This window comes from Sceloporus occidentalis, unplaced genomic scaffold, assembly GCF_023333645.1.
Source record: "Sceloporus occidentalis isolate IW3139 unplaced genomic scaffold, rSceOcc1.0.p SCAF_2, whole genome shotgun sequence".
NCBI classification, from domain to species: Eukaryota; Metazoa; Chordata; class Lepidosauria; order Squamata; family Phrynosomatidae; genus Sceloporus; species Sceloporus occidentalis.
The window spans coordinates 165,790,384-165,817,240 of NW_028316982.1; the positions used below are offsets into that span (position 1 = coordinate 165,790,384).

At 38.4% G+C, this 26,857-nt stretch overlaps 1 protein-coding gene across 5 annotated transcripts in view; it reads right to left on the reverse strand.

Annotated features, from left to right (window-relative positions):
* Positions 1–585: 585 nt before the first annotated feature.
* LOC149319247 (GRIP and coiled-coil domain-containing protein 2-like) overlaps positions 586–26,857 on the reverse strand; it is a 38,575-nt gene continuing 12,303 nt past the window's right edge. For 3 of the 5 annotated variants that reach the window (XM_089511370.1, XM_089511371.1, XM_089511369.1), the window contains 18 exons: positions 24,044–26,509; positions 23,067–23,127; positions 21,365–21,465; positions 19,493–19,591; positions 17,947–18,066; positions 15,396–15,560; positions 15,203–15,307; positions 14,155–14,317; positions 13,332–13,432; positions 13,133–13,210; positions 11,664–11,801; positions 10,729–10,844; positions 10,247–10,423; positions 9,743–9,960; positions 9,009–9,203; positions 7,312–7,451; positions 6,069–6,270; positions 2,933–5,468 (listed from right to left, as the gene is read on the reverse strand). In XM_089511370.1, coding sequence (XP_089367496.1) covers positions 5,398–5,468; positions 6,069–6,270; positions 7,312–7,451; positions 9,009–9,203; positions 9,743–9,960; positions 10,247–10,423; positions 10,729–10,844; positions 11,664–11,801; positions 13,133–13,210; positions 13,332–13,432; positions 14,155–14,317; positions 15,203–15,307; positions 15,396–15,560; positions 17,947–18,066; positions 19,493–19,591; positions 21,365–21,465; positions 23,067–23,127; positions 24,044–26,509 — 4,716 coding nt within the window. In that variant the 3' untranslated portion in view covers positions 2,933–5,397. Of the gene's footprint in view, positions 1,173–2,932; positions 5,469–6,068; positions 6,271–7,311; positions 7,452–9,008; positions 9,204–9,742; positions 9,961–10,246; positions 10,424–10,728; positions 10,845–11,663; positions 11,802–13,132; positions 13,211–13,331; positions 13,433–14,154; positions 14,318–15,202; positions 15,308–15,395; positions 15,561–17,946; positions 18,067–19,492; positions 19,592–21,364; positions 21,466–23,066; positions 23,128–24,043; positions 26,510–26,857 lie in introns of those variants that run through there. The other 2 variants (XR_016280169.1, XR_016280168.1) reach the window with 2 other exon arrangements.

A 26,857-nucleotide genomic window follows, 5' to 3' on the forward strand; every position in this document is an offset into this window, starting at 1 on the left:
TGAATTATTTCATCAGTAGTGCAGCCTGTGTGTGTCACTGACAACTGCACTGCAAATGGGACATCATCCTCTTCCTCTTCCCCTGAATACTAGTATATTTGGTCTTTTTCCAATTTCTGCACTTTGCTAATACATAAAAACAATATTCAACAAGGATCATATAGTTAGATCTTTAGTTATAGAATCCAACATTCCATTATCCATACTTTTTATAGTTTCACATTGTATCTGCAGCAACTGCTTCTAGCAGATTCATCTGTTGTTTCCCAAAATACTGTGCACTGTAGAATGATTTATTTTCCTGTGCTGAGCCAAAATAAAGCAAGATTACATTTTGTATCTGACACTGTGACTTCCTTTTTGATTTGTTGCCAAGGTTCTATCTGATCCTTATGTATTTGATTTCAGCCAGTTAGCTGAAATAGCCAGAAGAGATGCTATTTATCATACCACCCTCCCAAGTTCTGTGCATCTAAGGTACTTATCATTTACACAGAAAACAGAATCCTCAAGAGTAGACTACTAATCAAGTATTGTTGTGTTCTTTCCCACTAGTGATATTATGTGGATGACTCACAAACAAAAACAATACATTTAATTATCATGTTCTCATAGACACAGCAGTGATTCTAAGGGGCAAAACAGACAGCCCCAGTAGAGCAGCATCCTGCTGCCCCTTTCAGCGCTGGATCAGGGCTGCGGAAACTGCACACTGTGACCCTTATTCGGAAATTTGCCAGCTCAAAAAGAGGTCCTGAGGGCCATTATAGGTGGGTGGGTAGATGCTGGCTCTTCTTTAGTTGATGTGTGCCGGGGGTGTCCTGGACTCAGCAGACCTGCTAGTTTAGGCTGTAACAGTGTCTTGTCCTGAGAACTGGGACTGGGACGGGTCAGGAGAAGAAGTAGTGGCAGCTCTGGGCTGGCAGCAGCTTGGAGTGGGCCCAACAAGAGGCCATGATCCAGAATATTTCCCCAGTCACTTTCTCTTCTTCGCTTAGACAGAGGCAGCAGCTGCTCAAAGTACACTCCTTTCTCTTCCCCTCCAGAACACAAAAAGTTTGGGAAACAGAGGAGACGACAGGATCGGAGCCTCTTAGTCTTATGCCTCCCCTCCCTGCCTTAAGCAACATTTTTCTGCTGCCCAAGTCTTGCACTCTGCACTTTGAGAACCACTGCAATAAAGATTTTAAGCTTTAAGTATATGGATTCAAGGCAACAACCTTACCTAGAAGACAGAAATCAATGCCACACAACTATTAGGAATCTTAAGAAGAAAAAAATCCAACAACAATAGTTCACAACTAACACTCCAGAGCAGAAAATACCAAAGTATACTTCAGAAATCCATCTATGGTTTGAAACCACTATCATTTAAATCTTGTACTTTCTGATTTAATTGTAGAATATGACTCAGATGTGTTCTCAGCTTCCTATTTTCAATGCTTCCAATCCATTTAGCCTCTGCACATTTAACAAGTTCTTTGTTCCTGTCATTCCAACAAATGTTCTTTCTATCTGTTCAAGTCTGAATTTGTCATGGATAATTAAAAAATTGGAGATAATACACCAACAGATATTTTTCCAGTGCCCTGAGCAGTGTTTTAATGTCTGGATCCTGTAGCTGAAATGACTAAATGTACATTCAATAATTGTCCCCTCCTTTTTTGCAGCATTCATATTGTCTACTGTAGAGAACTGGACCCTAGAAGGAGTGCAAACCATAATGTATTGAGTTACTGAGCTGTCCTAACACAATGAAAAGTCACATCTGCTCTTCTATATTTGTTACTGTAGCATGGACAGTTAAACTATAATAAAGACCAGATTGTATCTCTCATCAGGATTTTGCACCTTTGTTGGGAAAATTTAATTTGACTCTTTAGAACTGATATGGAGCGCATGTAGCTCTCCAGAAGTTGCTGGACTACAACTCCATTCCTCTCTCAACTTTGACAGTACTGGCTAGGGCTAATAAGAGCTGCAATCCAAAACTACTGTGAGGGGTAGACAGTACCCTCCCTTTGCTTTAGAAACAGATGTAATAATCTAGAACAAAAAAATGGACAAACTCTAGTTTCTCCACTTGGGAATCTGAACACAAAGTCTAAAAACCAATGTGATACCAGCAGTAACAATGGGATTTTTGGCTCATCCTCTATCTCCCTGAAGCTCTCAGTGGGGAGAGGGAGGGACAGAGTTCATTTATGTTTGTTTCTATTCTTTCCAAAGTGGAAGTCTAGCATACAGTTCAATGAGCAGGAAAAAATGCAACTATTTCAAAATACCAATCTAGTCCTAATTAACTTTCAGAAAACAGTTAATAGAACTGGGAAATGGGAAGTGGAGGATGTATCATTCAGGGCAGAAGAAATCTGAGCAGTAGCTAAAAGGAATTCTAGGGCTGGAATATTCCTCTCATCCCACTCTACTGAGGGAAGGAAGGGGATTTGGGTCCAAAACATTCTTTCAACCATCCCCTGCATGTGTCTATCATTCACTAAGGGCAGAGGAGACACAGCAGTGGAGGTCTACAGCAGAGACTTCCTTACCCACCCAGAATAAATGAGGTCTGGAATGTCTTCCTGCAACATCCATGAAGGGACCAAAACAGTTTGATTCTAAGCCTTTGGGGTTTTAAAAGGTAAGAGTTCAGAGTGCAGGAAGAAAAATTTTTAGAATCCTGCCTTGAGCTGTTGGTACATGGGGGTAAAACCATATGTGATAGATTCCCCCTTTGGTTATCCAGAGAACACATGATTTACAAAAAGTTTTGTACTTTTCATTTTAATCTGAATTCTCCACCCGTTGCCCAGATTTCTAAACTTTCTGTGTAGTAAAAGGTTGTTTAGAGCATGTTAAAATGTTACATTTGCAAGTATAGTATTTTAATCAATATACTGAATATACATTTAAAATTGTAAAGTAACAAAACTAAACTATATGCATAATTTATTCACAGTTTGGAACAATAAAACAGGCTTTGAAATGACTAAAAAGACAAAATGTTTGCTTTGTCACAGCTTCTTAACAATATTGTGCAGACAGAGAAATTATTTTCCATCAGTAGCCAGTGTTCAGGTACCACTTCAGGAAAAGTGAACTTTTAAAGAAAGTGCAAAGATATTTTCCTGCTGAGTTTAAACATGAAGAAGTATATGACAGGACATATCCCAGAATATCTGACCCTCGGCGCTATCCTTGTAGGATTTAAAAAAAGAAATTCCAGTAACATTGCTTGCAGTGAAATTAACACTTGATGACAAAAGGTAAAATGGCTGTATTTTGAAAAGTCAGTGCAGATGTCGCTGTGCGTCTACGACAATTACAGATGCTGCAATAAATCAGATATCCTCTCCTTACTGCCTGTGCTATAAAAGTGGCACAAAGACATTTCTGATATAATAAATTAAATTGTACACTTATCATTACTGATGACAAATACTTAAAAGGTTTCATATGCCTAAAATGAGCTCACCTTCCAGTTGTTTTCAAGGTAGATCAATATAACAGATAGTAAAAATTAAATTGGTGGATTAGCAGTAGCTGCAAGTTTATGGTTTCATGTTACACTTGAAAGACCTAGTGTAGTCTGCTATGCTATTCTTGTATCTGAAAATACGTGTTCAAGTAGTGGATTACAAAACACGTTTATTAGCCTAGACAAAAGACTCCTAAATACCTCTACACTAGATTTGCCATTTACATTCCTTCTCTGAGTTACTAGCACTTCCTTAACAAGTCTTTTTATCTATGCGAATGAGTAACTGCCCTAAGTAGTCACTTGTACCTTGACTGCATTGGAATGAGTTTGTAAGTAGCATCAATGAATATACATTGAAATCTCCACTCCACTGCATAAAAGCAATTTCAAAGAAGCAGTTCTGACTTAATCAGCTGACCAACAATTTCATCCAGATTTCCTTTTTCTCAATCCAATTCATGTATTGGTGTGAGGAAGGAATATGACTCCTAGCATATGTGGGAAAGCAGGAGAAAGCAGAAAGTACTGTGCAAACAGTTGTTAGATCTATCTAGCCTTAGTTATGTTTAAGTAGGTGCACTGAAAAAAATGAGACTTACATTACTCATGACTAAATTTCAGTAAGTCCACTCCAGCAGTGCTAATGTGTGGCCCTCCAGATGCTGTTGAACTGCAAGTCCCAGCTGCTGCAGACAGCATAGCTAAAAACAACAAGTGTTGGAAGCTTCAGTTCAATATCTGGAAGGCTACACGATTCCCATCCTTGGTCTACTGTATGAATAAATCTGGATCTTGCTCTATACACTTCTGCATCTCCATTTTATATGAAGAGAGATGAAATGCTGAATCAAGGTTCAGAGATCAAGCATATAACTAGACGTTTAACACTCCTGCTTGTTTTCACAAAGCGCTCAAACTGATGACTACTACTCATTCCATTTAAGATTCACAACCTACATCAAGCTATTCTATTACTTGATCTCCTCCACTCTATCTTTAGCCCTTATGACTAGACTAATACAATTGTGTCAATAGGTGTTTAAGCATCAGAACACAATGCCCTATTACACTTTATGTGAAGCTTTTTGCTTTGTTTTTAAAGTTATTAAAGCAGCTTGTCTCCAGTACTTATTAACTAATGATTTAGTACACATTCTGAAGGATCTGACACAGCAATGTCCTATGCACTAGACATTACCTTATTAGCTGGAGGAATCACTAAGTAAGTTTGGCAACATTCCTAGTGTTGAATAAATTGAATGTAGGGCAGACAGCCAAAGACTTCATTTTTGTATTTGTCTCTTGCTTTGAGATGAATAAGCAAGTCGAAAAGAATGTGTTCAGGTACCTTGCTAAGTAAAATATTTATGTGATGTGGGGGGAGGGGCATTAAAGGACCAATGCTGAGGAAGAAAAGAAAATCAAAATCGTATGTTTGGATTTATGAATTGAGTTTATCCTTATCACTGATCACTAAATTGCATAGCTCACCTTTTTTAGACAAATAAAAAAAATATGTTTCCTGAAGTGAGATACTACAACATCCAGAGTTCCAAGGTAGTTACAAAATTTTCTATGTGCAAACTTACAGACTCATTTCCAGGGGAAGGGGCTTCAAAGACAGAAGAGGATATGTGTACTAATCTGCCTCCTCTAATAGGGGAGAGGGAACCTGAATAAAAGAAACCTGAATAGCTGCATCAGAGTTCCTACACCTATAGCAAAATAAACAGAGGAGAGAATCTGCACCCAGACTACTGGTATATTATTCTCCAGATATTAAGTCAAAATCAGATATAAAATAATCAATAGAAGAATCAACAAGAGTTACCCTTGCTACACACATATATGGTTCATTCTTCAGTGTTCCTCCCAGTGCAATTCCAGATTCTGAATGTTTCAATAAGTATAGAATATTATCGGAGTCCAGACCAGCTGTGCAAATATGATGCCCACCCAGATGGCTGTGATGTGCTCTCCTCTTCACCTTAGAAAAAGACCAAGAATACAAACATCCTTTAAATAACAGCCAAGAGATTTAAAGCAAAGAGTTGAAAGCATGATTTGACTGTCAGTGCATTCATTATGCCTTAACGTATGAAACCTGATGCACGTTGGAGGCACTGCCTATGAAAGGCATATCTCAGCAAGAAGCAGCAAACATTTCCAAGTGAGCTGTCTTGCAAAGTCACCAAGCAAATAAACACCAAGTGGCACTGCAGGTGATACTGGACTAAAACTTCCATTGATTAAGTGGTTAGGGCCAATGGGAGATACGGTTTGGCAACATCTGGTGTACCACAAGCTGCCCATTCCCGATTTTCAACTGTTGAACAAAGATTTCCATACCTAAAACCATGCTCCAGTCTCTAGACTAAACATGTACTCAATATTAATGCACTCTGCTTTGAGTTACAAACATAGTCACAGCACCTATGGTTAAATGCTTTAGGTTTTGCCATTAGCAATGGTGTGAATGGCTTCAGAGGTTAAAAGAGAACTAAATTTCTTGAAGCTGGTCCCTTACTTCAATCTATCTCACAACTTTCCTTCCTCTTAATGAAGGTAGCAAAATAGCTTCATGTACCTTGAGCAATTGCAACAAGTTTTCCTTTCTCTTCTGGACTCAGCTGCAACATGGTATCTATGACAGGAAGAAGTCTCTCTCTTTCGCTGCCTGACTTTAGAAATATAAATTGTAACAGGACATTCTTCAAATATTCCAGATTGGCAACAGATTTCTCTCGTTCTTGGTTCCTTTCTAAACGCCTTATTTCACTTTTAAGAAGCTGAAGATGAAAAACAAAGAAACAGAATCATAGCTGGATGTGTAGATACCAAGAAAGCCTATTAGACAAAAAGCATAAGGAGATCAAACATGCAGTGATCTGCAGCAATTGATTGAATGTATAATCACAGAATTGGAAGAGACCACCAGGGCCATTCAGTCCAACCTCCTGCCATGCAGGAACACACAATCAAAGTATGGCACAATACAATGAAAGAATAGAATTAGGTTAGTTCGCCCAGTTAAATTCCTTCTCAGGGAATGATATAGCAGAGGGAACTGATCCTTTAAAAGATTAAAGCAATGGGAGAAAGTCAATGTCAACTAAGACAGTGCTACTCAAAAGTGGTGGCCCATGGACTAGTGTAAGCCTATGAACCATCAGCTGTTGGTTTCTGGAGAGCTTTTAGGAAAGGCATAAACAACTGTAGCAAATATGGTACCAGTCTCTGGTGTGCTGGAAAAAGAAATGTCAGTCCACTACATCAGATAGCTACAGCTACTTCAATAGGTAAAGCATAAACAATCCCTTCCAACAGCATCTGTAAGGGGAGAAAGCAAGCAGATCTTGGAAAGGTACTTTCAGTGAGCTATTCCATGAGCAAGAATCAAAAAGGTATTCTGTGAGTGCTAGCTTTCCCCTCTGGTTGAGGTACATCTGGTAGTAGGGCTTAAGCATTATGTTTTATTTTTGGTGAGCGGGGCATCACAGCCTATGAAGGCAAGGGGTTGGACTTCTCTCCTTGTTAAGTCTTCATGCTTCATCTTTCTATTTTCTGTTAATTTATATTTAATTATTTGCCTTGGCTTTCCCAGGCTTCTGTTCCCTGGCCTTTATCTGTTCCCAGAAAAATGCTGAGAACTGATCATGAGACACCATCTCCTGCGAGAACCTATGAGCAAGCACACAAAGGAATGCTTGTGGGAACAAGGAACGTATTACATTTACAAGATCTGTAGCAAGATTTTTGGACCTGGTAAAGAACATCTGAAAAACACACATACCATAAGATGAGTTTGAAAAACACACACAACTACTAACCTTTATTTGTTCCATTAGAATTACATTGGTTGCTTCTGATTCACGAAGCAACCCATTTAAATGATCAGCACTCTTTGATGTGGTATTTAATTTCTGGATCAATTGTTCTTTTGTGAGCTCTGCTTCCCACTGTGGAGGTTCTAAAATTGGTCACAAAAATGAGATTTAAAATTTAACAGAAGTACTGTTTCTTGTGGTTGCTAGCAAATATTATCCATTTTCCCACTTCTACTAAAAATCCAAATTAGAGCCATCTCTTTCATTTCCATGTTTTCGTGAATAATGCCTTTTCAGGACCTTTTCAGATTTAAAACAAACAAATCATACACTTGCAATAGCTTTTAATCCATTACCCTATACAACAGTAGCCATTCCCTTGAGGCTGAAGCTTACAGAATTAGCCATTAGTCCAAATGAGTCATTTACCAAAATTACAGAAAAATAAAATGCAGGTGAATTGTAACTGTGTAAAAATAAAAAGGAAGTAGAAAAACAATGTTCAATGATTAATGGAAATAACTTAGTATGTAATTGTGTTTAAATTAGCTGATTATGTGTGCTAAAATACACTAAAACTCTGACTGAGGCTTTTATTACAAGAAAGTAGAAAAGTCCTGGGCATTTGGATTTAGTGATCTACTCCAAAATATATCAGGTATTTATGAATAATTATTGCAGTCCTTCCATTCACTCTCAGACTTCTTGTCTTTTTGTCTAGTTGGTGATGATTCCATCCCACCTGTTGTCTCAATTATGTTAAAAACAACAAAAAACCCACATTTAACTTTTTCAGATGCCAAGAAACAATCCAATTGTGCCTTAAGAGCTGCAGAAACATATAAAAGAGTAGGCTGCTCCATCATAATTAGGACCCTCTGAGAACAGAGAACAGATTCCTTAATACCTCTACTCATCCCAGTGTGTCTTCTAGCTTCAAGCAATTGTGAAAAAGGCCTGTCATTTCAGGGACTAACATCTGGCTACATTGACAACCATTTTGATGTTGGCTTCACTCTCCTCCATGATTTTCAATGGCCCAAATATTCAGAAGAGTGCCAGTTAGAACATCTGCAGATTGAGAGAGGCTTGTAGATGCCTTTGTTGCCATAATAAGTGACCTGTGCTGCTTCAGATATTGTTGGGCTATAACTCCCAGCATAAAACATAATAGCTATACTGGCTAGGGCTGATGGGAGTTGCAGTCCAACATCTCAAGGACCACAAGCAGTCTTGATGCACCTGCCATCAGCAACCAAAAATATGAAATCAGCATGGCAGTTCAGATAAGGAAGCCACAGCCTTTGATGGTCTATCACAGTGGTTCCCAACCTGTGCTCTATGGAGCCTTTAGGCTCTGCGAATCAGAAAGGTTGGGGAACTAGCTACTAATGCAGTCATTTCTTCTGAGACTTGTTGTGGCCCGGAGATTCAGAAGAAAATATCCATTATGCACCATTAGCCTGCCCTAATAACTCACCTGTTTTGTTTTAGACTCTTATAAGACATTACATGAAATGCTATTAGTAGGTAAGTTATAGTAACTTCAAACACACCATTTGGGAATCATAAATAAAAATCTGTTATAACTCCCCCCCCAAAAAACAACAACAACAACAACTATTAAGCAATATCAATTCTGAATTAGGACAGGCACAAAACACAATTGAACACATGGTCATCTGAGAAACATTCCTTACCGAATTTTGTTTCTGGCGTATTAAGAAGCTGTTCTAAGGATGGTATGTGGGTACTAGTAGATGATACAGACTCTGTGTCAGTCATTTCCATTCCTTCACCCTCCTCCCTAGCTACAGTGTGGACGTCAAGAAGAGGAAGGTCGGTGTTCTTCCGTTCTCGCAAGTTCTTCGCTGGTAGGCTGGAAGCAGGAGGGCCTAAAAGACAAACCACTAGAAAATAAACCCTTTATACAAGAAAATTATTACTACTGTATATGAGAGTTCAACAAGTATTGTAAAATTAAAAAATAATGATTTATACCAGAATATCCCCAATTTACTTCTAAATTCACCTTAAAAATAGGAATGAAATCCAACATTCTGTGGGTGGTTATGGGAGAACTCTCCTCCCATCCTTCAGTCCTCCATGCCACCTGAAACCTGACACTGTAGGGCAGTGATGTCCAAACTCTGGCTGCCAGAATCCCAGACCATTGGCCAAGGTGACTGAGGCTTCTGGGAGCTGTAGTTCAAAACACCTGGCAGGCCAGGGTTTGGACATCGCTGCTCTACGGTGTCCCAGCCCCCTGCAAGTTGCATTGGCTCTTGCTGTTCTGCCAATGGAATGCCACCATTAGATACTACCCTAAGATATGTGTGTTTGGTGTAAAGAGAGTCATAAGTAGAAGTGAGTTAACAGTTAATAAGTGGCTTCAGATGAACACTAACTTTTTAGTAAATGGAAAGTAGCTTACTTTTGGTGTTTGTTTCACTTTTGAGTTGAAATAGCTGAGTTTCTACTTTGGATAGTTGCTGTTGTAATGTTTCCACTGTTTTCCTGTGCTCTTCTTGTAGATGTCTGACTTGATCACGGAAGCTGTTCCTAAGAGCTTCATTTTGGGCTGTCAGCTGATTCACAATCTGTGCATGTTCTGTCTTCATCACCATGTTTTCAGACTGTACTGTGCAGAGCCTAGAAGACCCCCCAAGCCCAAGTTTCGACATTAGTATACAAAAATTACAGTACCTTGAGAAAGCAAGAGGCAATGGTGACAGAAACCTCTAAAGTTACTACTGCCAGTCTGGGAGGATTTCAAGAGTGTACTGAATCTGCCTCCCCCCCCCCCCCCCCAACAGCAATATCTATCACATGGTAGCTCTGGCCCTTTATGATTAAATGATCCATTCACACACAATATTCTAAGATCAAATACCACTTGCAAGCACAACAGTATGATTTACATAGCACAGCAACTTACTTTTCTCGGAGCTCTGCTTCTTTTGCCACAGTTTCCTGAAGAATTTTATTGTGTCTTTCCAGCAGGGTGTCATGTTCAGATTGTAATGCCTGCAGTTCAGTTACATTAATTTGTAAGTTATGCTGAGTGTCTTGTAATTTGATCTTTAGTTGGTCCATTACCTTTTCCATTTGTTCTCTAAAAGGAAGAAAATATTTGCAAACACCTGTTTCTGAATCTTTTAGTGACCACTAATAGACCGCAAAACCAAATTCTTCAGTATTTCATTGGATTTAGTCATATACTACTATTATTTGAATGGTATAACAACATAAAAGAACTGTATCTTAGAATTAGAAAACGGAATGGTGCCCTACATTGCATGTGAATTAAGTATGTCTTAGCTCCACTGTGCAATGACTTTCAGGCAGGAAACCGATCTTTGCAAGGTAATTTTGATTCAAAACAGCATTGACCAAGCCAACCAACTATGCAACACTTACCTTTCTTGTTTTGTCACATCAGTGTCAGATTGGGAACTTTTGTTTTTCTGTTTTAAAACATTATGTACACGGACTTTATAGCTCTCAAATTCAGAGGTAACAGCAGCATGTTCTGCCTGCAATGACATAGTGGGAGAGAAGGTAGTCAACTCTGTTAAAGGAGAATATATTTTACAAAGACTTACATACTCCATTTACCTGGGGTCCATTTGTAGGCATACATTCACCTGTATACTTTTTTAAACAGAACAAGACTACATTCCTACCTCAATGATAGGCTGTTACAAAATTATCAAGATGCACTTTATCAGAATGAGAGTAAAAACACTTCTGCCTCAAAGACAGCATCAACATTATTCATGATTTCCAGATATACTTTTAATGTATGAATAATTATGAAGTTATTTTGCAATCAATGTGTAAACAACTACTATATATAACATTTATAATGCAACCTTGGCCAGAAACCTCACAAGTCATGACATATCTACCTGTCATAAGTCATTCTCTCCTACAATCACATCAACCAAGTGCCTGAATAGAATTACATCAGATTCTGACTCACTCTGTTTTGCAAAAGCAAATGAGAAGGGGGGAAATATTATATTAAATTTTGGGAAGAGTTGTGAAAAGCATACAAAAGCGTTTTCCAATAGCAGGATATCATTCATTTAGCTTTTGTGTATCCATACAAGGATTGCCATAGCACAAATGTTCTCAGCAACAGACTGAAGTCTTCTCATGGCTTGTTTCCCATCTGCTCTTGAAAACATCCTTCTGGGAAGTACTACCTATCTTTTGTTACCTGTTGTTATGAAGAACCTATAATTGAAAATATAACTTGGACCAGGGCTAGAATATATGCTTATAAAGGTGAACATGTAGAAAGCTCTGCCACTTCAGCTCTCTACTGGTCTACTGTTAACAGAAAATACCTTTGCTGCACTGCACTCTTCTTGGAAAGCTGTCAATTTCTGCTGATAAGTATTCAGAACCCGCTGGTGGTGCTCTAGGGAAGTCCGCAGGTGTTCTTGAATTTTGTGTTTTTCTGAGGTTATCTCAGCCAACTGAATCTACAAAAGGACATTTATTTCAGTAAGTTTAGAATTTAGCTGTGGATATTAATACTTCTCTTGGAAAGCAGAATAAATACTACATTATTTCACTACAAGTTGCAAGGTACTCCATTTCCTTGTGGCAATAGCATGGTTGTGGCAAAAAATGGTACTACATCTACTGTTATGTGAATCTGAAAAGCCAACTGAGAATTTGTCACAGAAGTGTAGAAAAGGAAGCTTCAAGTAGTCACTATGTGCCTTCAAGTTGCTTGCTGATTTCTCACAACAACAGTGTTTTGTTATGATTTTATTTTCATGAACAGAATGGGAATTTCATAGGGTTTTTTTGCAGCAAGGACTACTCAGATGTGGTTTTGCCAATTCCTTCCTCTGAAATATAGCCTACAGCACCTGGTATTCGTTAGTACTTTCCCATCCAAGTACTAACCACGGTATGCAACTGGAATTCACTGCAGCTTCTCAACACATGTACACATAGAATAAGATAAACTAATTTTATACATTGTACTTCCCCCGCTACACTCATGTAGGAAACATGAGTGAAATGACCATTATAACCAATTAGTGTGGAACGGGGCTTCTGGTTCTCTGTGCGAATTCAATTTTCAGTGTGATTTTATTTCCATTTAGATGACTGTATTTTGGATGATCCAGTTAAACGACTACGACAAATTCCATTTGAAACCTCAAGCACCTACTCCATTTCTTCCACTAGCAACGAACTGTATTTAGTAATACTTAATTTGGTTGGCTCATCTACACTAACTGTTATCTGCACTTTGATATTTTTGTAGTGGTCACAGATTTGTGCTCTATGTATGTTTGCTTAATTAGTTTTCTATAACTGAAGCTCCCATTTTGGTTATGGAAATAAAATCAAAGTGGAGTGAGGAGAAATGTGTGTGTATGGAAAGAAGGCAGAAATGAAGACTGGCATTGTAAGAAGAGTTGCCCTGCTTATCCAACGCCCTCAATAGGCTTATTCGTTTCTGTCTATGGAAAAAGGAATCGGACAATACACACTTAGGATATTCCTTCCCTCTTCATGGGAAATACATCTGTTTTTAGCATGTATTGAAAAGTTAAGACTATTGAGTTCACAGGGCCTTATTAATAAAAAACTGAGACTAGGACTGCAGCCTATTCATGGCAGAAGTTTTAACTTCCGTACGATTTACATAAATATAAGCAGAATGACTAGGCAGATGGCAGATGGCACATAGAGTACAAACTGATTATAGATATAATATCAAGCCATACCTTCAGCTACCACTCTGTCAGATATAATGCTTTCTCACTAAAACAAAAAGGAAACATTGTCTTGCCTTATAAACTTCCACTTGCTGCTGACTTGCTTCCAATTCTCCTTTTAATGATGCTTGAAGTCTAAGTAGTTCATTTTCCTGAGAAAAAAGAGCTATTTTGAATAATTTATCATATCATAGAAGACAACAACATATGATTATCATTTTACCCAAAGAAAAAAAGAAAAGCAGAACACATAACAAAAGCTTTGAGACTTACTGCTTGCTTTGAATCTGCCAATTCTTTTTTTGTTTTCACCAGTAGCTGTTTAATCTTGGTATTCTTTTCCTCATACTGTTGTATAGTACCCTGAAATGACTCTATAAAACAAAGAAAGTAATATGGATTAGTTACACAGCAAGAAGTAGGAATTTTGTGAAACATTAATAGATTTTTCTTCTTCTTCTCATATTCTTCAAGTTTAGGAAAGGAGAAAAATAATTAAGGTCCAAAACACATTGTAGAAATAATCCAGTTTGAGACCACTTTAACTGCCCTTGCTTAGTGCTAGGGAATCCTGGGAACTGTAGTTTATCGTGACACTAGAATTCTCTGACAGAAAACACTAAATGTCTCACAAAACTACAGTCCCTAGAATTCCCTAGCATTCAGCCAGGGCTGTTAAAATGGTCTCAAAGTGGATTATTTCTGTAGTATAGTTCGGATTTAAATTGAGATTATGCTAGAACATTAGAGCAGTTAAATTAATTTTCATTTTAAGGCTCCCCTTCACCCCTCCACCCCCCCCCCCCCGATTAAAAAGTGTTCCAAATTCAATGGATAATATGAAAATCTCTCTTTAATACCCACAAACCAGGGTTTCTCACTGAACACAAAAGAATCAAGAATGGTAATCTGCTCCACAAATGGGGAATTTGTGAAATGTCTAGTAAACTATTTTTCTCAATCTTTGGAACAAAATCTATGGATTGATGCTAATTTTTACAGTTTTGTTTCTACTTTCTGGATACATATTAAGTCGTCTTGGTATAACAGAATATATACCAAACCAAAACACAAAGAGAAGAGGTATCTTGCTCACTGATTTCTTCCTGCAGAGTTTCTTGCTTTTGTTTTTGAATTTTAATCTCTTGTTCAAGGTCTTCAATTCTGCTGCTTTTGTCAGCAATTTTCTGATTAAGTTCTTTTACAAAACGTTCATAATCAGCTATTTCCATGTCCATCAATGTACTTTTCTGTGCATCCTGTAAATTGCAAAATTCAATGTGACATTTCCATACAACATATGCAACTGCAGCTAGTAATAATAGTTAATCTAGTAGATCTAAGGCAGGGATATGGTGGCTTAGTGGTTAAGACCATGATCAGAAGATTGGAAAGTTGGCAGTTAGAGGCCCAAGTACTGCATGACGGGGCGAGCTCCTGTCACTAGTCCCACCTTCTGCCAACCTAGCAGTATGAAAGCATGTAAATGCAAGTAGTTAAACAGGTACCACTTCGGGGGGGGGGGGGGGACAGCATTCGGTGCAGTCATGCTGGCCACATGACTACCAGAATAGTTCTTAGACAACGCTGGTTCTTCAGCTTAGTAACAGAGATCAGCACTGCCCCCTACAGTCAATTATAACTAGACATTCACATCAGGGACTACCTTTACCTTTAGTAAACCTAATACTACTACTTTTGAACTACTGGTAGTAGACCTTTCTCCTTTATATCAATTTAACATGCCACATACTGCCCAAGTAAAAGATATTATGATTCATTACAATAACAAATAAAGCCAGAATCATAGGGATGAAGCAGAAGCACTCTGGCTGCAATCAGCCAGGGACTGTAGCAACTGCATGGCCCGTTCTCAAAGTGGGCTGCCACTGTGGCCCCAAGGCAGAAGCTGGGAGGAATGGATTAAATCCGCTCCTAAAAGGGTTGGCTCTTGCAGGCTTGGTGTGGCCTCAGTGTGGCTTCCAGCTGCTTTGGGGGTATGCGTCATTTGAATGCTATGCCCCCACAGTGGCCAGAAGCCCCTTTATTCGGCCTATCAGTTTCAGACCCATGTTAAATTATGATTACTATATAATCATAAGCCAAAAACCAGTATCAGAAAGGTAAAGTAGCCCTTAGCCTACCTTCTTTGCCAATTCCAACTCTTCTAACACTTTTTGAAGATGTCTCTTTTCTTTCTGGAGTTGTACCTGGAGTTCTTCAACTTCTTTTACAGCATTAGAATGGTCCTGAAAACACATTTTAAGTATTCCTCATTTAGAAAAAAGAAACAATTTTATTTTAAGTTATCTTCACTTTCATAGCATTTACTATTACCTTAATTTTTTGTTCTTTTAGAAGTTTTTCTGCTTCAAGTTCTTTATCAACTTTTGCTTTGGATCTCTGTGTTTCTAATAGCTGGCTTTCTAAAAGCTTTGTGTTAGTCTGTAGAGTCTCAATACGAGCCAAGAGATCTTCATTAGCAGAGCGGCACTGGTCTTGCTAAAATGATAGATGAAAAAAACTAATGTAATTAAGACAGGAAACCATTATTTTGCACATTGGAGTTTTTGGCTATATATCATTTACAATGTGAGTAAAGCAAGCAAAATAAAATAAAATAAAACACCAAACACACACTACTTTTTCAAGGTTTTTTTTTCTGTCAAGGATCAGATTCTCTTGGGCATAACCTGTAAGGAGTTTTCATGTAGAGTATTGTTAAGCCAAAGACTGTGGTGGTTAAGGCCAGAGCCAAAAGTGAGTGGGGTATCTGTGTTCGCTTTTTTGCCACCCCTCTTTTCTCTTTATTTTTTAATAAATATTTATATACCACTTGGATCCAAAAAATTTAAAGCAGTGTACATCAATAAATCTTTATGTTGATATTGAAACAGATGTTACGTTGGACAAATTAGGATTGGCTTGCATTAAAAAATGTTTTAACGTATTTAACATATTTATAAATGTTGGAGCATGTCAGCTTTCCTGGAAAAGAGCATTCCATTTTGCAGGTGCCACCACACTAAATACTCTGCTCCAAACAACCACTGATGAGATCCTAGGAGCATGTGACAATGCCAGGAGGGCCTAGTCAGATTACCACAAAAACTGAGTAAACCTACAATGGAGAAGATGGTCTCTCAGATAACCAAGTCCTGAATTGTTTAGGGGCTTTATAAAGAAACAATAAAACCTTTACTCTTTATTTTTATATCCTACTCCTAATCCTTTCCCCCTCCTTTCTGTCTCTTTAAGCAGCAGGCTGCCAGAAGAGGGACAGGTAACTTTCAAAAGAAGCTTGAACTTCTGAAATGGTCAAGTGAAATATGAAAGCAGGCTGAAGGCTGGAGGTTTCCCACACTTGATGTAGAGCTTAAAACAAGTTTAAAATATTTTGGTTCAAAAGCAGAGCATGATTTTCCGTTTAACTTCTTTTTATTGGCGGTTCTAAGCCCAGGGATGCTTTCACTTTAAAAGAGTATGCCTTGTTAGAATCTAAACAATTTAAATTATAATATCCAGAATTTACACAGAAACAGCCTATTGTGATAACGATTTAAAAGAAGAAAATTACTGTAGACAGTCCTGTAAGCCCATTTTATTCAGACAGCCAGAAAAGAAATTTGTGACCTTGGTTTTCATTATACGTGGATCTTTACAAAATTGGTAATTCTTTAAAAAAGAGGGGGAAGAACCCGCAAGATTTGAGATCTTCACATGAAAATATAGGATCATTTCAAATTGCTAGCTAAATGGAGCCAGCATGGCATAATGGTTTGAGAGATGGACTGTGACTCTGGAAACCAGGATATGAATCCCCACTCAGCCATGAAAACGTACTGGGTGAACCTGGGCAAGTCACATTCTTTCAGCCTGAGACAAAGGCAAAGGTGAACCCCGTCAGAACAAATTTTGCCAAGAAAACCACATGGGTTTGCCCTAGGGTCATCATAAATTGGAAACAACCTGAAGACACACACAAAAGCTAAATAAAGAAAGAAGGTGAAGAGAAAAAAAAATGAAATAATCAATGTCTCTATTCAACAAAGATGTTACAACACTCATTATTTGTTTCTTGTCCTAGAGTGGCCTAGAGATAGTGCAACAGTCTCTTGCCTAAAAATATTTTAACAGAATTTATTTTAAAACACTGCTCTCACAAAAGAAAAAATAATCACACGCATACATTATCTCCATAACAACTTAGCGCCCCCCCCAATTAAAAATAAATAAATCTGTGCTACTTCTAATGACTATATACTATCCAAAGAATATCTTCATGGGGCTATTAAATTAATCAGCAGGAGAAAACCAAAATTGTTCTGTGTCAATGAACTGTCAGATTTCTGCAGATGCATAATCCTATGAATGACACTTTTACAAGCATCCAACCAGTAGATGTTCCCTTCTAAGATGTGGGCTGATGAGAGAGCTTGGAAATGTTCAGTATTTGCACTGCAAGGTAAAGAATGCCACAGCCCCCATAGTCCCTGATCATGTTGGCTGGGTCCAGAAAGGTAGCTTTTGCAAGCTCTGGGTAACACAAATACCACAACACTATTTCCAACCTCTGTCTTACATCAACTTCACCTATGAAAGCCTCTTCTATCAGCTACTATGACCAAACAGAACCTCCATGTAGAAATGCAGTATCCTTCTCAAAAAGAAACAGTGGGGCACTACTGTTTCCTATGCCCTACAGTAAGGTTTTCAGAGGTATTTGGGATAGATTTGGTGACAAGTGAGCTGCCATAAATCACAAATTCATCACCCAGTCACTGATTTTCCAACTCCAATCCCATTTCTTCCAATTTATTTGCCTTGTTACTTCCCATCTATCAAATTATGGACAAGTAAATTTTTTAATGTTTTAAATAAACAATACCTGCTGAGTTGAATTCTCCAGCTGTCTTGTAAGGTCATCAACTTGCCGTTCAAAATTACGAGCTCGCTCCTTTTCAAAATCCAGCTGTTCTGCTTGTTTGTCAAACTCTAGTAAAAGATTCTTGGAACACATACAAATCTTTTTCAACTTTTGTAAAATATACAGAAGTATACAATGTGTGATGTATGTGAAGTATGAAGTGTACATCTATCTTTATTAAATACTACAAGAACGTTTGAGAAATCTGATCTATTTCTTCACATGGAAATAATCAGTTTTCTTTGTAAGTCTTTTAAAAGATCTATATCAATGTATTTGCCTTCCACAACATTACTGTGAATTTAAAGTATTTTTTTAAAGCAGCAATATTTTACTGTTGGTGAGAATTAATATCTACAACTGATTACATCAGATACTGAGCAAATAAAACTTCTGTTTGCATAATGGACTGCCAGCTTCTCTTCTCACTGGGGCATCTGCTGTTTCCCCATCCCTGGAGATTATGGGATACAGAGTAATGCAGAAAGGATGGAAATCTGTTCTGCTGATACAGTGGGCCCTTCCCTTATGCGGGGGATCTGTTCCCCCCCCCCCGTAAAGGGAAATACTGTGAATGCTCAAGCCCCATTGAAAACAATGGGGCTCATGCATGGGGTGCAGCATGATGTGCATGCCACAGGTGTGCATGCCACTGCCACTACTAGTGCGCAGCTTTCAGCATAAGCTGAAAGCCGTGTATGACACAGGCACGCTGTACTTTTCTATCAGTGGAAGATGCCAGTTGGAGAATGCCTGTTATGTTTATTTCTGTGACAGTGCTGAATTGAGGCTGATTTAACAGGCAGCCAATTTAATCTCTAATTAAAATTTTATTAATTTATAGAGACAGCTGTATCCAATCCTTCTAGTATTCATATACCACTCAGAGCCTCTCGAACAATTTAAAACCATATAGCTGTCTTCATATATAGAGTTATGCTGCTTTTAAAAAAGCAAAATGTTGCTGGCAAAATATAAGGCATAAAAGCAAGTGGAGAGAGACATTTCAGCTAACTCATGTATAGACTTCAAGGTAACTATGCAATGCCTAGATGAACAATACTTGGTTCTGTGTGCTTCTCCTTTGTTTTGTTGTCTTCAGTGAGAAAAAAAGTGGCAAATGAAACTCCGCTAACTTTTCAACTGCCTCACTTACACACAACAATATCAACCCCTTCTGTAGAACAATTTAAGAAACATCAAATGCAACCATCCAAGTTATAGAGGAGTAGAACAACTGTTTATGCAGGGGAGTGTGGAGATAATGTACTCCTTCAAAGTGTTCAGCAAGATTTTTCTCTTCTCCAACCCAGTCTTCCTGACAAACCACAATCCATGGCAACTACAGCCTCCCCCATATAATTCCATGGAAGCTTTAAAAGGAGACGGCCAGAAGCAAAGTCAGAACAATTCCAGTGAATACTGAACAAGTAGGTTTTATATCATAGTAGAGAAGCCTTGATCAAGAATTTCAAGTATACCAAGCACTCATGTGCCTCTATTTCACCTTATAGCTCTCAGCTCCTTGAATAATGTCTCCCATCGAGGTAGATAGTTGCTCCTTCTCTGACTGTGACAATGCCAGTTCTTCTTTAAGTGTCTGTACCTAAGTGCACAGATAGGTATAAGGCTGTTAATGACAATGACGTGATCAAAAAATAATCTTCCATCAAGGTAGGGGATTTCCCCCCCTGATTTCCTTCTTCCCTCATACCCTCCCCAAAGATTTTTCCAGTCCTCCTGAACACATTTTCAGACTGCAGGGGAGTTAGAACCTAAGAGCACTCCTTTCCCTGACTGAAACTTCATTCATGAAATGGCTAATTTTTGAAAAACAAATAAATTAATAAATCTGCATCTCAATATACAGTATCTAAACATACAACTAGTTGTAAGTCTGTCAAGGTAAACACGGACAGGGAAATGCTCATGTTCATGCTATGATACTAACTTCTGTACCACACTGCCATTTTGAACACATAGATACTGGAACATGAAAATGCTAAAAGTAAAGGGAGGGGCTGTCGGTGAATACCAGAGACTGAAATATTTCCAATATTGCTGGATTACTCTGTTCTGATTTCAAAATGTGTCAATTATCATCTTCATAGCCTTCTCATGCAAATGCATCAAGCTTTGTAAAAAACTGAAACCAAAAAGCAGCAATCATACATATGCATTTCGCCAGCTCTTCATATAGCCTCATCCCTGAAATACATTAAGCTCTGGATGAAACAAAATAGAGCAACACTTTAATAAGACAGTCACTTATGAGAAAGCTTTTGAGCAGGGGCCGGGTTGGTGTCCCCCAGACAACGGGGGGGGGGGGGGGGGGATAAATAATTAAATAATATAGGACAACATTTTTAAATATAGGACACGTTTTTAAAAAATGGAGGACATGCAAAAAAATTTGATGATTTTTAAAAAATGTTAATATAAATGCATGTTTCTTAGGCATGATCAAAATGGAGGACATTTGGGCATTATTCCTAGACAGATGGCAGAAATGTACTTCCCTTTCTGGCCAACCCCCCTCACCCCATTCCAAACAGCACATTTGGGCATTGAACATGGTTTTACTTAAGATGGCCTCTTGCATATTTCAGAGGCTTATTGCATAACCAAACTCTTTGGGTTTCACACTGAACAGGGGGGGGGGGGGTTCACATGGCTATGCATATTGAACATGTCAAGGTGGTTTCACAGTTCTTGCACCAAGTGTACTTCTCAGAAGTGTGTACTTGGTCAAGGGACTGTGGTTTTTCTTCACTGCGCATGAGTTTGTAAAAATCACAGCAATTTACATTGGCCGTGCCTCTGAAGCTGGCTCATATCAATATCAATATCACCATCACCATCATCATCATCACCATTGTTAAAACAAAGCAGACCTGTAAAAATGGAATGGAAATCCTCCTCCTGCTCCTCTTCTTCTTCTTCCTCCTCCTCCTCCTGCTCCTTCCTTCCTCCCTCGTCCTCCTCCTCTTCCTCCTCCTTCCTTCCTCCTCCTCCCTTCCTTCCTCCCTCCCTCCACCTCCTGTGCCTTCCTCCCTCCTCCTCCTCCCCGTGCGCCTGCACTGGAGGCCAATGGCCCCGTGCGCCTGCGCTAGAGGCCCCGCGCGCTTCCGCGACAGGCCAAAGGCCTCGTGGGGCCTTTGGCGGTGGCAATCAGCGGCAGGACTGACCTGGGGCCGGTCCCAATGGCTCAGCGGGCCGCATGTGGCCCGCGGGCCGTAGGTTGCTGACCCCTGCTTTAGAACTAACCTGCTGGGAACAAAATTAAGGAACTCAAAACACTAAAAAATTTAACAAACCTATGTGGTCCCAGAATTACATTACCATATCAAAGGAAATGACAGAGTATGGTTTCACTTACCTCTTTCCTGCTAGAATCCAATTCTTTCCTCAATTTTACAGCAACTGCTTTAATTTTGTTTAATTTTTCTTCCTTCTCTTTCAGATGTTTTTCCAAATTTTCTACAATAAATAAAAGCCACTTTAAAATCTGATGGCACAATATTTCTGTCAGGAGAAATTATCACTTTATTAACACACATTAGCTTGATTACTTCATGTGTATTGATCTCTCATGGTACAGGGATAGTGAAGAGTAGGTCTTACATATCTCTGGCTAGCTGATGAGGGCAAGGGCTGAAGAAAACTCTGATTGACTCTCTTAATGACACTCAGCTCTACTGGATTCAAGTGATGCTGTGTATGTGCCCGAAATGACATCTAGCTTTGACTAGGGCCAATACACTGGGGCTAAATTCCCCAGATGGGGGCCCTACAGTTAGATGATCTTCATGTCTGCTCTAGACAGAAATAAACTCATCCTGAAAGATTAGGCCCAGATCCTAATCAAAGGCACAATCCTTGACCAACCTTGTCACCAAAGGCCCAGGTGATCTTGGTGTCTAGCAGCATCCTTTCTTGGCACTGTTCTTTCAGCAGCTTATGAGAGATAGTCTAATCACCATTCTGCATATAAGTTCCTGATTGGACTACTGCAAAACATTTTCACGAGGGCTGCTCTTGAAGATAACAGAAGCTTCACTCAATTTAGAGTGTAGTAGAAATACAACTGAATTTGTATTTCACCAGTTCTAAAAAAAGCTGTATTGGTTACTTCTATGTCTGCGAGCTCAATTCAAAGTGAATTCAAAATTCAGGGCTTTCTTTTTAATGTTCTAAATTGTTTCATTCCTAAAAGGAGCACCTGTTCCTGTAACAGCCTGCTTTGTTGTTGTTGCTGTTGTTATTGTTTTATGCCTTCAAGTCATTTCTGATTTATGGCAACCCTATTTATGGTGATTTATGGTGACTATCATGGGGTTTACTCAGCAAGATTTGTTCAGAGGTTTCCCTTGCCTTTCTCTAAGGCTGAGAGAATGTGACTTGCCCAAGGTCACACAGTAAGCTTCCATGGCTGAACAGGGATTCAAAGTCTGCTCTCCAGAGTCACAGTCTAGCACTCAAACCACCACACTAAGGAGGATTTTCAAGACTTGTTTATTGATAGTGTGATAACAATGGAATGAGTTTTTTCCCAATGTTTTTTTCTGTGTACCTCAGATGCAGAACACTCTCCCTGTATATATTTTTAAACTGGTTTGTCTTATACTGGTTGATATGTCTATTTTATCACTGCTGTTGTCAGTTTTCTTTCTTTGCCTTCTTTAAAATCACTGTTCCTATATTGATCTCAGAGATGGCCCACAAACCCACTCTGCATTTTACCCTGTAGGAAGTGAAACAATAAAATGCAGAATGGCTTTGTCACCCCAACTGATGGTAAAAGTTAGGCAGTATAAAATGTTACCAGGTGATGTAAAGTATTTAAAAATATTTTACAGAAAGTATCAAAATAATAAAATAAATAAAAAAGAACAAAACAACAATATAACAAACTGCAAAAATGCAATCAGTTATTTTTAATATTGTTATGACAGTAATATTGGCAGACTACAGAACTGTGATATACAACAGTGACAGATGTCAACTATGATACACACACACACACACACACACACACACACACAGCAAAACTGAGAAAACAACTATTTAACCAGACTTACCTATTTTGTGTGTTTCTGATGACTGTTGGTCAACATTAGCTGAAGAGTCTTCCACAGAAACCTGCATTGTAAACAAAATAAATGAGAAGGCTAGTTCAGTTCTATCTTTGACTGGAGGTCTCATGAGGCAGAGCCTGCCGTACTAATTCATAGTGAGAATCACTTAAAACAACTGCATGTGAGTTTCTCTACAATACAAGGGTAGCATCATATTGCCAGTAGTGGGAACTGCAAGGTGTGGATGAGAAGACTTACAACTTAATAGTCCCACTGTGACATCACATAAGGCCCTGAGCCTGATCTATAAGATAGTCTTAAACAAAACACATTTGGTTAACAAGTATTTTGCTGCCTTTTGCTATCTGTTTTACATGACAAGAAAATGAAGAATAAGATATTATAATGAAAGAAATCCTTCAAAAAGAATGATACCACTTTAATATCTGGAAATGTACACATTTAACTTTCAAAAGACATCATAAATTTATGAAGGCTGCTTCCAACCCCATCCTTTTTTTAAAAAAAGAACAACAACGTTGCAACAATCTTGATTACAGAATGACAGGACATTATTACATTATAAAATCTATTTTGTTTTTAAATACCTCAATATGAGAGTCATGAACATGTTTTAGCCTATACATCTCAAAAGTTGACAGACAAAAAAACATCTTTGCCATCAATAATAAATGAGAAGCTTCACCTTTTCTCATTTAAGTACCTTTGGCATAATCTTGGAAAAGACTCTTTCACTGACTTGGATAGAAAAAAACCTCTTAAAACCACTCTCTAAATCAATTGTTTTCATTACTTTGAATCTGGGAATTACTGTTTCCAGATCAAGGCTCTGACCTCATTCCACAGTCTTTAGGTGATCATGGGTGGACGGAATTTGTCAAGGTGAACACAAAATGTGAACTGGTTATACACAATTTTAGGGGATAAATCAAGAGTACCTTAATAATAAAAGGCCTAACCTTTAGCAAAGAAAGTTCAGCTTGTACACTTCTCAGCTCCATTTCTTTTTGCTCCATGGATAAGCTTAATGTTTTTCGCTCTTCTTCCAATTTTTCTTCTTGCTCTTTTGTTTTGCTTTCATGAAGTTCAAGTTGTTCACACATTTGTCCAATACGGGCAAGAAGTTCTTGATTCTCATTCCTGACTTTATCACTGGTGTGCTTTAACTCTTGGATATCTAGTTGGAGGGCTTCTTTTTCTGAGAGAACCCCTTCTAACTCCTCTTTTAAAAGGCGCTTTTCTTTTTCATAATCATCCAGTCGAGATCTAAGTTCCATACAATCAGCCTCACTTTCTTCCTGAAGCCGCTGCATCTCCTGCCGTAGAATAACATTTTCATCCTTCTGCGAAGTCATATTTTGTTCTTCTTGTTTCATATTTTCCAAGAATTTGTTTATAGCTTCCAGTATACCAAAAACATCATCTCTGTCATTTTCCTCTGGATATTTAGTGCCCATCCTCTCAAGAAGGACATGCAGCTGACTCATGATGAGTGATTTGAAGTCCTTTTCCTCATCAAGCAGCTTAGTCAAATGGTCTTTTTCTTTACAGGCTGTTTGCAGTTCCATTTCTAAGCAATCTGCTTTCTCTTTAGAGATGTGCCAGTCCACTTTTTCAGAGGCAATGCTTTCCATTGTTCTCTCTCTTTCTTCTTTTATTTTAATATTTTCATCATGCAAACTCTCTAATTCTGACAAAAGACATACTTTCTCTTGCTGAAGGGCTTCAATTTGTTGTGAGAATTCCCACAGCTTTTGCTGGTTTTTTTCTTGTTCCACTGAAGCACTTTCCAGTTTCTCTCTTAATTCTGCTCCCTGTTGTTCTAATACATGGTTACAAAGGTTAAGAGCTTCAGTCTGTTGTTGAAGTTTCACAACCATCACTTTCTCCACTTCACATTTTTCTTGGAGGTTTTCTATTTTCTCAGCAGAGCACTTCATTTCATCACAGATACTACTGTTCTGTGAGAAGAGCTCCCTCTCCTTCTCTTCCAATTCTTTTATAAAGGCTTCTCTCTGCTGAAGAGAAATAACAAGTCTCTCATTCTGTTCCTTAAGTTCTTCTATTTTATGCCTCAGTTCTTCTGCTTCTTCTCTTTTGGAGGAAAACTGTTCTACCTCTTCCTGGAGACGATTCACTGTTTCAAGAAGAGCGTCCTTCTCATTGAAAGCTACTCTAAGCTTCTTCTGTAGTTCATCAACATCAGAAGCTTGCTGCTGCTTCATGGATTCAAATTCTCGGCTTATCTTACCAGCTGATTCCCCCAACTCAGTTTGTAAAGTCTCCAGAGTTTCTCGCAAGCTTTCATAACTAGCAATTGCTTCTTCTTTCTCCTCCACATGCCTTTGACAGTGTTCTTTCAGATTTTGTATTTCAAGAACCAAGGACTGATTTTTTGCCTCTAAAGTAGATGATACTGTTTCTTTAATCTCACAGATCTCCCTTTTATGCTTTTCTACTAGTTCTTGAATTTCCTGGCTGTTCTCTCTCACAGTTTTCTCATTTTGTTCTCTAGCTGCTTGAAGCTCCGATTTTAGTTTTTCAGTTAAACAACTGTGATCCTCTTTGGCAAGTTGCAGTTCATTAATTTTGAACTCTAAATCTTCCTTCTCATGAAAGTATTCATCCTTTGTCTGTTGAAGTTCCACTTCCAGTTTCATCTTAACATTACTCATATAGGTTAATTCATCTCTTAGTATACTGTGCTGAGATTGTAGTTCTTTTAAAGTGTTTTCTAATTGCCTGGTCTTTTCTCCCATTTCTGGTTCCAATTCTACACTTCTAGTCTCCATTTCTTCATCTTTAGCCAAAGTCCGCCTTATGTATTCTAGTTCACAGTCATACTTTTCTTTACAAGCATGCAATTCATCCTGCATGTTTTTCTCTTTTAGCCTGTACTCTTCTCCTAAGTCCTGCTTTAGCTGATCTAATTTGTTTTGCTCATCTTCACGTGTTTTAGCAGTGGTTTCCAACTGATGTATCAACTCTGACAACTCCTTCTGGTGAGCAGTCTTCAATTTGGATAATTCTTCATCTAATTTATTTATTTCATTTTGGTGATACTGAGAATTACTTTCAATAATATCTTCCAGTTTGGCAATTTCCTCCTTCTTAGCCTCATCGCAAGCTTTCAACTGTTTCTGCAGACCCAATACTTGCTCTTCATAGATAGTTTTTGTTTGATCTACCTCTTCCTGCAGTTTTTTCATTTCTTCATGACTATTACTATAACATTCAAGCTGTTCAGTGAGCTTCTCTTGTTTCTTCAGTTCTATATGTAGTTCCTTTTGCAATGTGGCTATAGCTTCAGCATGTTTGGATTGTGATGTTGCAATTTCATTTTTAAGACTTTCAATTTCATTCAGGTAGGCAGTGTTCCCTTGTGCAACCTGCTTCTGCAATTTTTCTTCTTTAGCCAGAGCAGCCTAACAAGAATAAAAACATAGAGCACAGTGTCATATTTACCTATGTTCCCAAACCCCATAAACTTGTATTAATTTAAATGAAATTAAATGACAATATCAAGCTAATTCCCCAATCCCATCGCACAGCACTGATAATGAAAGGAACAGGACAGATAAAGAATCCGAAACATCTGTATGAGATCTGCACATGTAGAATTACAGTCGCACCTCTGTTTTTGTGGGGGATCCATTCCAGACACCACCACTCTGCAAAAATGGAAATTTGCCAATATTCAAGCCCCGCAGTTTGCACCTTGCGAGTAAGAAAGGGACGAGGATCCGAAGTCCACACAAATGGACAACTGTATA